This window comes from Centrocercus urophasianus, unplaced genomic scaffold, assembly GCF_019232065.1.
Source record: "Centrocercus urophasianus isolate 14NV4802_14NV808 unplaced genomic scaffold, USGS_Curo_1.0 seq_12, whole genome shotgun sequence".
Lineage (NCBI taxonomy): Eukaryota > Metazoa > Chordata > Aves > Galliformes > Phasianidae > Centrocercus > Centrocercus urophasianus.
The window spans coordinates 4,091,208-4,105,460 of record NW_024884364.1 but is presented as its reverse complement, the minus strand read 5'-3'; the positions used below and the strand labels follow the sequence as shown (position 1 = coordinate 4,105,460).

The window sequence follows — 14,253 nt, the reverse complement described above, 5'->3', positions numbered from 1 at the left end:
CTGCAGTTTACAGGGAAAGGAATTCAGTAGGCTGTTGATGAAATGTTGAAAGACTTGAGTTTTGCAAATGATGTGGTATAAAGGCAGTTCTAGATAATAAGGATATGTTGCACAGATTGTGATCTGGTGCCATTTTTAAATCCTAAAATCATTCTCGTTGTAAAAGATACAGGAATAAGCCATAACCCTGACTGACCAAGTCCCAGCACTAAACCACTTCCCTGGCAGCCTCTTCCAATACCTGCCCACCCACCCTCTCTGTGAAGAAAACCTTCCTGATGCCTAACCTAAACCTCTCCTGGCAAAACTTGAGATAGTGGCCAACGTTACTTTGTGCATCCGTTTGAAGTTTAGATGACAAGTTTTCCCATTCCCATTTTGTGCCTCCCTTGTTTGTATTCAGAAAGGTTCAGAATCACTCCCGTTGGCGCAACCCTATCATCTTCCTGAGGACAATTATTCATTTCGTTAGAGTTAAATATTATAAAGCTAGGTTTGAAGTTTGCAAGTGACCACTGGAAGGAGGCAGTGGAGCATAGAGGCTCTTAAAAGCCCGTCGTACTTAGCCATATTTAAAGGTGAAGGACTCTGTAAATCGTCAGACATGAATACAAGGAAGACAGAAAGTGAACAGGGAAAGTTAATGGCGAATTACTTGAGTTAACTAATCAAGTAATAGGCCATTGCCTAATACTCCAGAATTCATATTCTGGACAAAATAAAAAATATTAAAACCTGAAACTGAAATTTTCTGATATCTGTAGGTACGCTCAAGACCTGTGTCTTGGGCATTTCGTTCAACCTTATGTATGATTTCTGTTTTGCAACCTGTTCCCTGCATTTCTTTATCCAACAGATTTTATTATCTTGTGTAACTGTGCACCTTTATTTCCAGCAGATTTTTCAAAAAACAAATGTTACTACAGAAGGACTGTAGCACCATATACATCTGTGTTCTTCATATATCCATCATACTGAATTGTATTCATATAATTCCAATACAACATTTTCCCCAGTAGTCTTTTAATCAAGGCCATGTTTCGATTTAGAAACTGGGTGTTCCAGAGCATTGTCCTGCCTAGTGTGCTTTGTTATGGATGCTGCAGGTGCATACTGCATAGTGCTTTATCTTGGCCATTGCTTTTCTTTTGTTTTTTTTTCTTCCCAGATAGTGTCCCTTCAAGTTCATACATTAAAGGCATTACAGATGTTATTATGAAACAGATGCACGTTCATTAAAACCTTGTTAGGAGATGTTATGATATTTCTTTGCCCATGTAATTAATTCAAGTTTGACTTCAGCACTCCGATGGGATGTAAAATCACTGCTTAAGAAGACAGTGGTAAAATGCTTTGCTTTTGTATTTTATAACTGTATTCTTGTGGTATTGGATTACTGCTTGTGAGATGGATCCTGTCCTGGCTAATAAAAGACTGCAAGGAGTTGGGCTCGTGCTGCAGCCTGGGACTATTTGTGGTAGGGTGCCAATATGTCAGCTTCTCCTAGAGAAACTGTGCTAGATTTTGGCCTTGACAAGGATGTTCTTTGGCTCTCTTTCTTTTATTTTTTCCTTAAAGCTGACACTAGTCATATTTTTTTCCACCCAAAGGCTCATCTTCTTGAAGGGAAGTTTGATGGGAGAGTGATTTGTGGTGTTTCCAGTATGCGTGTATTTCCATATATCTGTGCCTGGCAGAAAACCAGTGTTACGTGCAAGATATACCCAGTATGGTGAGAGGATAAAGGGGATTTGAATGTGACTAGGAACTCCAGTAAGGGAGAATAAATACTTGTATGCAAACTCCTGGCGCTGCTTGATGAAGAGTTTTGAATCCTAGCATGTGATACTAAGAAAATTTATTAAATCTCTTCCATGTCCCTCACTACAAGAAAGACTCTGAGGCTCTGGAACGTGTTCAGAGAAGGGCAACAAAACTGGTGAGGGACTGGAGCACAAATCCTATGAGGAGCAGCTGAGGGAGCTGGGATTGTTCAGTGTGGAGAAGAGGAGGCTCAGGGAGGACCTTATTGCACTCTACAACTTCCTGAAGGGAGGCTGTGATGAGGAGGGGTTTGGCCTCTTCTCCAAGGCAACAAACAGGACCTGAGGAAGTGGCCACAAGATGTGCCAGAGGAGGTTTAGGTTAGACATAAGGAAGAACTATTTCTCTCAGAGAGTGGTCAGGCACTGGAATGGCTGCCCAGGGAGGTGGTGGGGACATCATCCCTGGCATTTGGATGAGAAGCTACGAGATACAGTTCACTGCTTGTGGTAGCAATGGTGATGGGAGGATGGTAGGACTAAATGATCTTGCAGGTCCTTTCCAACCTTGTAATTCTATGGTTCAATGATTTTAAGATTCTACATACTCTCACAGAAGATTTTTTTTTTTTTATTAGTGTCTTGTGGGTCTGAATATAAACTTATAAGGAGTAATTCAGGAAATTGTATCTTAGATTTGTTTGGAGAACGTCTGCAGAATTCTACAGCTGTCTAATCAATGACATTGGTGCAGAGAAAATGCTTTCCATCAGTTCTCAGGTGACACATCTACAGTGAGATGTGCTTGCTTAGAATTACAGAGTTCACAGAGATTTGTTTGTTTGTTTCTGGGATCAACACTTAGAAATGTCTCAACTTCCAAAGTTTGTCTTTTTAATTTATTTCTGTGTTGCCAGGTGTGACTTCAAGTCAATCTTAATAGTTTAGGCACAGTGCAACACTCTGAGTAAGTAGAGTTATTCAACTTGAATGAATAAAGCTTCTGGCTAGATTCTGTGTTGACACAGTTTTATGGTGTCTAAATGTTGCTGACAGATTCAGTCAAAACCAAGGCTTAGCTGTATGGGATTGTAAAATTGTTGAAAATACTAACAGAATGAGAGAGATTTTTCAGGGATGTATTCGCATGGACTGTGTTCACATGGACTCTGGTTTCTTTATGCAAGAGTTTTCAGTCCTGTATGACTAATTTATACTGGACCATCCTTTGTTGCTAACACTTTTATCTTTACCCAGTTTAGCACAAAGCTCTGTTAAAAGTGACCTTTGTGAGGCTGTAGCCATTATGCATGAGGCGTGCAGGAGAAGACTGACTTGAGAAATACTTGCTTCGTAGCTAATTCATGCTGGGATAAACATAATTACATTTCCTTGAAGGGAAGTTGGAGCTGGACATCCAGGCACTGTTTTCTATAAGCACTTCTGCCTGCCAACAAACAGACAACAGATTTTGTTCAGTTCCTTTCAGTTTGAGCACTGTGAACAATATTTGGCCTTAAGACAGAGAAAGAGAGAGCTGAGGCAGGGAAATGTTTTAAAAGAAAAGAATAAGAATGTCCTTTGTATTCAAGAGATGAAACCAACAAACCGCAGTGCAAGGCTGCATTGCTTTGTAGTTGTGCTGGCTGTAACCCTTGAGAGGAATGCAGGGGAGGGTTAAAGAGAAGTAAAGCTTCAATGACTAATGGTGTTTAAGGTTTCTGAGGGGGAAGCATTTTTCATATGAAAGATAAAATCCAAGTGGGTTACTGTGCTAAGTGATAACAAAGCTTTGAGCAGTCTTACCTGATGGAAGTGAGTCATCAGCTGGGGGGTAAACATATAGAGCTTGATAATTTCAGGGGGTGTATTAGCGTGGGGAGTACAGAAAAGCACTGTAAAAATACTGTTTGTCAAAAAAGATATTACGGGTTTTATGATAACGGTGGATAAAAAACAGGACACCCATCCAAATCCTTCCTTCTGCTGTCTTTTCCCACTTTTCTCTATTTAAGACTCGAGTGCTGGGGAGGGACATGCTCAGTGTGGGAAAAATCTAACAATCTCTCAGTGAGATTGGCAGAATTTAACTATTTTTGACATTAGCTCACAGATAAAAATTACTTAGCAATGAAGAACAAACAACTTCATATGTGTTATGTTGGGCTTTTCTTTTTTTTTGTAACTTTTTGAGGAACTTTTTGCTTAACCATAAGAAATAGTTATTCATACCCTGAAGCAGAATAAAGGCTGTTATTGAAATAGACCAGTCAAAAGTTTATTTGATGTTCACTGGAGGTACAAACCTCTGCATGTTTCCAAAGCATTTATAATACTCATGCTTACCTTGAACCTCCCATATATATGCGAATTGAGTGGAGGGAAATTCTTTTATTGGCTAGAGATAGGCTTGAAATAGAGGTAGTGTAGGCTTGAAATAGCAGCAGGAAAATGCACAAAACCTTGTGAAATGCCAGTAAACCTTTGCCTTGTGCTATATGAAGAGTTGCTTCCCTTTGTTACATCCACTTGTTGCATCCACTCTTGTGGGCTGTCTTAAGGCCTGTCTTCTTGTAGCCTTTTTCTGCTTCTACCAAGGTAAAAGTTTCATCACTGAGGAAGCTGTCTGCTGGAGCTCAGATTCAGGACAGCTTTCTTGTTTCAGCTCTGAGTAGAACTGCAACTGTCTGAATGTTAAGGTAGCAGTTTGTGTGCTATTGCTTTCCACCATTTTGTTATGAATTTGAGGTACCAGTTCCTAATTCTACAATTGTTGCATTGACATTATTAACATCTAAGGATGGAAAGTGCCACATCCTTTTCCTAGCTGTAGAAAAGATACATAAAACTAGTCTTCTGACTTCAGAAGTTAAGTGCCTTTTTTGTTTTGTTACAGGATACATGAAGGTCAAGCTCTGAAGCTGCTATGACTGACCCAGACGTCCTCACTGAGGTCCCTGCGGCTCTCAAGCGCCTCGCCAAGTATGTTGTGCGTGGCTTTTATGGCATCGAACACGCTTTGGCTCTGGACATTCTCATCCGAAACCCCTGTGTGAAGGAAGAGGACATGTTAGAGCTCCTTAAATTTGATCGGAAGCAGTTGCGGTCTGTACTCAACACCCTTAAGGGTGACAAGTTCATCAAATGCAGGATGAGGGTAGAGACAGCTGCAGATGGAAAAACCACTCGCCATAACTACTACTTCATCAACTACCGCCTGCTGGTGAATGTGGTGAAGTACAAGCTGGACCACATGAGGAGGAGGATCGAGACGGATGAGAGAGACTCCACCAATCGCGCCTCTTTTAAATGCCCCATTTGCTTCAGTACTTTCACAGACTTGGAGGCCAAACAGCTGTTTGACCCCAGGGCAGGTAAGAGCATGGGGAGCAGTGCTCTGGCTTTCTCATTTGCGAGTGCTGGGTTAAAGAAAGGGTGTCTTAGAGTGATTCTCTCAAGCCTGGTGGGAGGTGGGAGCACTGTGTTTCTGCAGAGGTAAACATGTGACTACAAAAATACTGTATGCTATTGCTGTGATCTAAAGAGTCATACTTTGCTGCCCTGCTGGTAGTTTTGGTAATGGATAGTGTAGTTCTTATGTTATCTGTACAGGCAAATAGTAATTCTGGTAAAATGCTTGTAAATAGATATACTTGAGTTATAAGAAGCAGAGAAATGGAGGTCTCATCCCCGTAAAATTCAAGAATGAAAAAGGCAGTCTGTCCTTTTTGGTGGCTTTTTGATATAAGCTGATCTCGTGGTTAAACTGTCGCTTACTTCTTGACTTCTCGTTTGCAGAGAGGACATATAAATTGCTGACTTTATATGAACATTTATAATGTAGATATGGGCATGCAGGGAGTAAACTCTTACTGTTTAATTTTCTTCTAGCCATTTCATTATACTGCATGACCTAGTTTCCCTTGTGTAAAGCATTCTCACTAAAGTTAAAAGGAATTAATTACAGACTTGTCTGTGGTTGGGAATAAACAACCTTTTTTTTTTTTTTTCCCAAGTCTGTGTCTCAGTGGAGATGTGTATCTGTCTCATGCATATAAAATCAGTCATTGCAAGGTGTCACTGCTGGCGCAGTCCAAATGCTTTGAGTCTGAGTCTGTGCCTGTGAGGGAAGAAACACCTGCGCCTGATGAGATCCTATGTTACTTCTCTAATCTGGGATTATTTTGAGGTAAAGGCAGGGAGCAGAGGTTGGGCATCAGGCCTCTACCCTGTGAACTAGTTTCCTTACTCTTTAATCTTTTCATTTGAATTCTTTGCCCTGTGTGCGTTTTCTTAAGTAAAAACGACTGCTTTCTAACAGGGATTTGTGTTATCTACATGCATTCTCTGTCCTCTGGAATTTCATATCAGAAAAGAACTGAGACTCTTAGGTCTCCCAGAGAGAACTCTGAACAAGGCATGCAGGGGGACCAGGTTTTATTGTATAGTGAATAGCCACCCTTTTCCAAGGATGCCTTATCAGTGCTGTGCATTCACCTCTCCCTCTTACTGAAACTCCTGGCAGCAGAAGAGCTGAAGGGCAGCTGAAAGCCCTGGGTATTTCAGTCACGGTTGACCTGAGCTGCTCCTGGACAGCAGCTGCATTGATAAAATATTGTAAGTCAAAAAGCAGGGATAGAGAGGTCTATGGAGCAGACAGAGCATGGAAAGCATCTTCTATGCTAGTAGCTATATTGAATGGCAATTTGCTGTTAAAAGGCATCTTGTTCTATTGTCTGCTTCTTCAGTGTCCTTGTCATGCAGAACTGGAGACAGGTCAGATTTCTTGACTTTCCATTTGCTTCTTTCTTCTTTTCTGGTTAAAAATCAAATGCAAACTGACCCAATTGTTCTAGAATGAAAGTAGGATAAGAACAGGCTCACTCTTTCCCCATTCCTTGTCAGTGATGGTAAGAAGGTTTCTAATGCCTGTCTGTACTTGTGATCACTCTATCGCAGTCACAAAGTTGTAACTGTAGCATCTCTGTCAGCCTCGCAGCTTCACCCATGGTCTGTTTCATGTAGACTGCAGGCCCTCTTGCTTCACATCTGCTCTACTCCCTTTGTGGATAATGTTGGGAAAAAAACTGAGGTGTTTATTTTTTTCAATACAAATTGTGATTATTGTTGTTTGGAGGCTGGGAAAGTGTTTGCCAAGAGAAACTAAATGATGGTGACGAGGGAACACAGAGGTGTACTGTCATGCTTTGATTGCTGTTCAGTTTTATTTGAAAAATACTTTTGAGCAGACACCAAGTTTGCTTTTGTCATTGTAGTGTTCATGTATCTTAACTAAAAGATTCTCTGTGTTTGAGAAGCCTGGCTGAAAACTTAATTAAATGTTGTGAAAACAGTGGGGGGGAAAAAAACTACCTGTAACGTGCCTTGAACAAGGGACAGAAAGTTGCTTTATTATACTCCATGAACATGGGTCAGGCTGCTTTTTTTTCTTTTTGGAGGCGTTTTTTTTTTCTTTCAGGGAAAAGGATGTACAGAAGGCAGTCTTCCCTAGTCATGTTGCCTGCATCCTTTATGAGGAATTGCAGAGCTGTACCTCTGTTGGAATTTTGTGTTCTCTGTGCCTTGATGTTGAGGGCTTATTTTGAAGCTCTTGAAGCTCTTGCTGTCTTTTTCTTGTCTTTCCCTTTGCTTTCTTGGAACTCCAAGTTAAAAGCTTTGAGCATTGTTAACCTTCTAGGTCAAATGATATAGGCAATGCAAAATAAGTTTGCATTACCGTTCCAAATGTACCTGGAGAATTGATAGTAACAGAAAACCATATTAAGAGCTTTCATTTGGATAAGATGCTCTCTTTTTGCGGGTAGATTTGGTGTTACTGTAGAGGCTTGCAGTGATAGTTTAAAAGTTGCAGTTGTCTTTCCAGGCTTTTTGAATATGGAGGTGATATCCTAGAGTCCTACAGAAGAGAGTCTTTTTGAGCATGCAAGATCACACTTGTTTCACTCAGCTAATTGCAACAGAAAATATGTAGTAAGAACTTGAATTCATGGGGTTTCAGGTTTGCATTCTGCCCATTGACCTGACTGCTTTTGATAGGAATTACTGCAGTCTGGCTTGCTGCATGGTGCTGACAGTTCTTATCCACTTTCAATGTTTTGAGAACTACAGCAAGGAAAACACAAATGCTGTATGAATAAAGTCTGTCTTTGAGCCTTTTTTCACTCGAGTTGACTGAGAAAGGAAAAACACTGTAGTGTTCCAAAGAGATCCTGTTATAAACACTTGAAAACTGATCATTGCTTTACGTTTGTGCTGTGATCTGCTGTCTGACCTGCGCTCTGATCTTTCATCGCTTTGTTCTGCATGCATGCTAGCAATTGTCTGCCATAGCCGTTGTGAGGAAGCCTCATGCAGGCAGAAAGCTGCAGCCATTCCCTTAAACAAGGTAAGGACTGTCTCTTGAGGCAGAGCTGTACAAGAAAAGGTTTAATTGAGTAACAGTAAGAGAAGTCAGGTGTTAAGTTGTGTACTGTGAATAACGCTGCTGAACTGTCTGCTTCCAGACCTGGGCTTTCAATGAACACTGACATAAGGGACTCTGGTTTTTCAAGTGTTTCACCTTCATATGGGATGTTACCTCATCTGGCTCATTCAGAGACCTTTGGGAAGATTGCTGTTTCCTGTGGTTTTAAAAGTAGAAACTATAGAAGCTTTTAATTCCTGGAACTATAGAGCAGTCTAAGCAATTAGGTAGTAATTTGTGGATTGGCTTACAAATATGTGTATGTAAATCTCAGAAGTTTACATATGTGCTAGTATGGTCTCTGTAGGGTGAGAGGTGGACCCAAGAGCTGCATTATCTCACCCAGTAGAGGGAGCTGTCTTCTTTTCTCTATGCATACTGGCTTAGGCTGGTTGATTTGTTGAATGTCATCAAAATGGAAATTATTTTCGTGGATATGTGTTCTGTAGCATGATTAAGTGGGTCTGGTTGGGGAAGGTCTCTGATGTATCCTGTTCTCAAACTCTGTCGTATTTGTAAATCTAGACTAGCGTTGGATTTGACTGTCAAACCTCAAGGTCAGTTTGAAAGAAATGATGTGACTAGAAACTGCAATTGGGAGAGTGGGGCTGAAGTGGAGGAGTGAGAGAAACTAGATCCTGCAGTGCATTACACTGGCTAGTATTAAGCCCAGGATTTCCTTGTGTATTCTAAATACCAAACTGTGTCAGCATATCTACCAGGGTAGTAAGTAAATTTGATTTTTGAAAGAAAATAAATGCTAAATAAAGTAACTTTTCTGTTCACTTCTATGTTTGCAATCTAATTTTTTTTACGGGCTTGTTTTCTTTCACTTCTCTTATTCTAAAATATAATGTTAACAGCAAATGTACTTGCAGTTGTCTCTTACCTACATCCATATGTTGTGTCCTCACCATAACATTTGGTTAGGTAAGATGTGAATAATAATGGAAATAAGAGGATAAGTGGGTAATGTGAATTAGGAAGATGCTGTTGGGATGTTCTTAATTGTGGTTGTAATTACTAGAGTCTTTCGTTACTGGATATTGCAGCAGCTGACTACTTATGTCCACCTTGCCTTCCCATGGTTTGGTCCTGGTTTGATGAATAGCTATTACAATCTGACTGCTCCTGGAGATGCACTGTGCTGGTAGCATGCTGTTCATGAGACTTATTAGGTGTGCTGTTAGGAAGAATAGTTAAAGGTGGCAGCCTCAGTTTTCTAGAAGGGGAAACAACACTTTGAACTTCATCCCCCCCCTCTCCTTTTACTGTCACTTGCTACATGCATTCCTGTTATAAAGTACACTTATGTTCAGATGCTGCTTTTCTGTACCTGGCACAAAGCATCTTATATCGCACTTATATCACATCATTTCTTCAGGTGAGCTTTTACATGATTTGGGCCCTGTTATTAAGATTAGAAGCTTGACCAGTCTTCGATTTTTGCCTTATCTGGTGCCTTTTCTTCTGGGCATTCACTTCCTCACTTCATCCTCAGCAAGCTATTAAAACACAACCACTTTATTGTTCTGGATTTCTGCTTACTCAGGCAAGTTCTTCAAATCTTCCTCATCCAATTCAAATGACTTCTGAGTCTGTTTTATCTATTTTGTTGTTTTTCCTACGCTCCCTCTTCTACTTGTTTTTCTTTGCCTTGCCTTTTCTTCTGGAGCTCTCCTGTCCATCTCTGGTACATCTCTTTGATTTTTCTCCCTTTCAGCCATTAGAAAAAAAAATCACGTTGAGCTATTCATTCTGTGCATTCATGCTATATATTCAATCTGATTTGCTTTTGCTTGATTGATTCTTGTGCTTTACTTTGAACAATTTTTCAGAATAGGCATTCTAGATAGCGCTGTCTACCATATACTGCTGTCTGTGTGTTATATGATACTCCTACCACAGCAGTTGACAGCCTTACCAGCCAAAAGTAGGACTTAAAAAGTCTGTGTGTGAATTGGCAGACCAGAAACTTTCCCTGAAAAAGAAAGGATTCAGAGCAATTCAGTTTTGAACAACCTTGAATTTCTGTGAGATTTTTTTCATTGTCTTTGTTGTTGGTTTTCCAGCTGCTTGCAAATGAATCGCAGTGTGATTTTTTTCTTGACTTTTCAGGCACATTTTGTTTGTCTGCCCTGCCGCACAAAGCTTTTGGCACTCGCCAGCAGAAGGAAACTATCCATATTCTGCTTAGTTTCATTGTTGCTATTCAAATTTCTGGCAAAAGCTGCAAGAATACTCCCATCAGCTTTGCTGTGCTCCAGTGTGATAAGGCCTGGAGCTACAGGGAAGGAAAAACTGAAGAAAAACATCAAAATTAATGCATGTTTTTATGAAAGTAAGCATGTTTTTAAGAAAGTAAGGCTCTTCAGAAAGCCTTACAAGGAATACGTAGGTTCTATCTATAACCTGAAGGGAATGAGTTGAAGCTGGACGCTCTTTCTGAAAGGAACCTTTTAATCTCACCATAGGTTATTCGACTTGGGAGAGAAATAGGTGGCAGTAATGTTAGAGACTCCAGGATTGCAAAGGCTTCTTTCCAGGCAAAATCCAAAACTCAGTGCTGTTGCCTGTGGAGTGGTGGTTGGTCCCTTCCCTGTACTCCAGATTGTTCTCTGGCTGGTGTGCCTCTACTTTCATTTTTTTTTAATCTGAAAAATGCAAGCCTTTACTTACAGTAGGATTGGTAGGATTTTTGTCTGCGAAGGACATCTTATTATTAGAAGCCCAGGCAATATTTGGCCTTCAAGTAAGGGTTATCGCTTTCACTTTTACTTTGGCTTTGCAAATTGAAATAGATAACAATAAGATCTCTAGACCTGTGAACATTGCAAAAGCATTTGCAGTGATTTGCTGAAAGCTGGACTGCACCATTTCTCTCTTTTACTCTGATATCTTGCTGTTCTTTTGGTACTGCGTGCTCAGCAATACCATCTGCAAAGTGTCATCCTTTTAGTCATGGACTTTTGCTTGTAAGTCAGATTAGGAGCACATCTGGAATCCTTTTACTTGTGGGACAGTGCTTTTACTAGCGCACTGAGAAGAATAAGTGGTAGAACTCCAGATAATACCAAGTGGTTCCAAAGTGCTTTAAAAAAAAAAAAAAAGCAAACAGATTAATGCTGCTTTTCTGTAATACGCTTTAAATTTGGTAGATATCTTTTGAATTTTTTGATATTTGCTATTTATACTGTGTCCAAGAAATAATTACAGTGGAGTAACAGTAAAAAGTCATTGGCATCTGTGTGAATCCTTCATGAGTCTGTAAGTCATATGATATTGGGAAGTAGGTGGTAATGGGGCTTTACCATGAAATGCTTCATTACGTAGATTTCTCCAGCTTTAAAAATGGAGAAATGAAGTTGGGAAAGACCTCTAAGACCATCTAGTTTAACTGTTTACCCATCCCCACCATGCCCATTAAGCCATGTTCCCACGTGCCATATCTGCACATTTCTTGAACACCTTCTGGGATGGTGTCTCCACCACTTGCCTGGGCAGCTTGTTCCAATGCTTGCACACTCCTTCAGAGTAGAAATCTTTTAACTAACATCCAACCTGAATGTCCCGTGGTTATCCTCAAGATATCCTCACAGAGATAGGAATGCAGAATAGATAAGGATCCTGCTTAAACAAAAGCCTTCCATGTTATCCAACGTGTGCCCTTCCAGTTCAACTTGCGGGGAAAAAAACCCCTACGATTACAGGTTGAGTAGGTAGATGATATTAGGGAAATCTTTAATGTGTGTTAAATGTGAGACCAAAAAATACTTTAAAAGAACTATTTTTAACAGTTTAAAAGCTAATATTAAAAAGTTTCTTCAAATCTGTCAGAAATAGGGATGATGATACAACAGTAGAATTGAAGGGGAAAGAGGTCAAAGAAAAAATGCTGAGATGATTTTCATCAGCTTTGCCCATGGGATGGAAAATATCTCAAAAAGGAACTGTTTGCACATTCTAGAATAGTGAAATAGCAAAAAAGCTTTGCTCATTTGGCATTCCTTCAAGAGGAAGTATTTTTCTTGAGGTTTTGGGGGGCTTTTTTTTGTTTGTATTTTTTTTGTTTGGTTTTGAGTTTTCTGGATGCACCTCTTGGATGCACCAGCACTGCCTCAGGCTTCTCTGGGAGACAAAGAAACTATTTGCCCATCTCACAGTGCATTCTGAAGGGGTCTTTTGGAGCCTTGAACAAGATATGATAGAAACAAACAGAATCATTAAGATTGGAAAAGTCTGCTAGGATTACTTTGTCCAACCATCAACCCAGCCCCAACATGCCCAGTAAGCCGTGCCCCTCAGTGCCACATCTGCATGGTTCTGTCTCTGGGGACAGTGACTCCATCCCGTTCCAATCGATGGCACTCGGTTGCACAAACCTCTGAAGGGGCTGTCAGAAAAAAAGTATAATTGGGTAAAGAGATGTCTAAAAATGGAGAAAACATGGTAAATGCTAAGAAGTCTAATCTGGGGCAAAGGAAAGGTGAGATATGACTCCCGTTGCTTTTATTAAAAGGAGGAATGGACTGGGTGATTCCTGAGCGTTTCTGACCTGACAAAACCATTACTAAGCTGCACGCAAATATTAGGAGACAAATGAAAGCTGCCTACAGTGATTTCCTGAAGCCAGTTCCATAGTTAGAATCATTCTGACTAACTTGTTTTCGGTCTGGAGACATAAGGAGAGCCTTATAATCTCTCTTTTATTTATTTTTTTAATGAAAAGTAGATCCTCTGTTGACAGAAATGTGTAGCATCTTGCATTTTGCTTCAAGTTCAGTTCATTCTTGTTAAAGGAAAATGACTTCAGAATATAACTTTCAGTATGTATAGTATATAGACTCTTCTTTGATCTTTTGTTTCAATGTCTGAAATGGGGAGTAACTGAAGGAAAAGCATTTATGCTGAAGAAGAATGAAATCCTTGCCCTTGAGGGGAGGGAGGAGAGGCCTTCTGTCAGTCTGGTGAAGTGCTTTTAGGTTGTCTTGGTTTTGGGAGGGAGATGTGTTTTGTTTTGGGGGTTTTTGGGGGGGGGAAAGGGGAAGTATTTTTTGCTTCTTATACTTCAAAGCATGATTTTATTTTTTTTTGTCATGTGGTGAAAAGAAGGTCAGAGTTGGTCCCTGTTGTCACTCAGTTCTATGCTTGAGGATGAGCATTTGAACCTTCATCTGTGAGCTGCCCTTTTCCACTAATCTGTTATACTTTCTGAAAAATTAATGACATCCCTCTGGCAACATTCAATCAGTTCTTTCTATTATCATGTCAGTTCAGACTCGTTTCCAGCTTACCAAGAAATATCAGTCGTATGAGTGAGTGAAAAACATGGGGTTTCTATAGTGATCTGATCAATTGTGCAGCAGGGTTGCCAATGATAATACAGCTTCCTTGAGCCAATTTCCAAAGCAGCTGAGGATTGTGAAGCTGAAGTTTCTTGCAGTAGCATGCCAGGTGACACTGTGGCAGGTGTCCTGATAAAATGCGTGGTATCTGGCAGTAATGCTATCTCCATACATGCCAAACATGTACTTCTTGCACTTGCAGTCCACGTGTGTCCTGCCAGCTCACAAAATCTGCTTCCTTTCATTTGCAAGAATGAGCACTGTTTATCTCCCAGCTCGATTGGCCTTGATTCTTAACTGTGGTGTTGAGGTTACCAACAGCAATCTCAACTTATAAACAATACTGAGTTATATTTTCATGGGAAGTTGCTGTTTCCTTCTGAATTTGCTGGAAGTTCAGCATTAGTTGATGAAATTTAGTTTGTTGTCAAATAGCATAAACTTTATAATTTGTTCCAAAATTGGGGGGGGGGGGGGGAGGGGATTTGTCTTTTGTCGTTATGCAGCTGCTCATAAATACCAATTTCTCACTGCAATTTTCAGTCTGGCTTTAAACATAGTGGTGATTCAATATGGCTCTCAGTAGTGACTCCAGGTGAATATCCTGCAGCATACTGGCTTTTACTTTGGAGAACTTTGTCTTGATGCACACAGTGCTTAT

The 14,253-nt window shown here is 40.2% G+C and overlaps 1 protein-coding gene across 2 annotated transcripts in view; it reads left to right on the top strand.

Annotated features, from left to right (window-relative positions):
• Positions 1-14,253, top strand: part of GTF2E1 (general transcription factor IIE subunit 1) — a 51,805-nt gene that overhangs the window by 3,529 nt on the left and 34,023 nt on the right. For both annotated transcript variants that reach the window (XM_042810395.1, XM_042810396.1), the window contains exon 2: positions 4,660-5,137. In XM_042810395.1, the coding sequence (XP_042666329.1) occupies positions 4,690-5,137 (448 nt within the window). In that variant the 5' untranslated portion in view covers positions 4,660-4,689. The remainder of the gene's footprint in view (positions 1-4,659; positions 5,138-14,253) is intronic.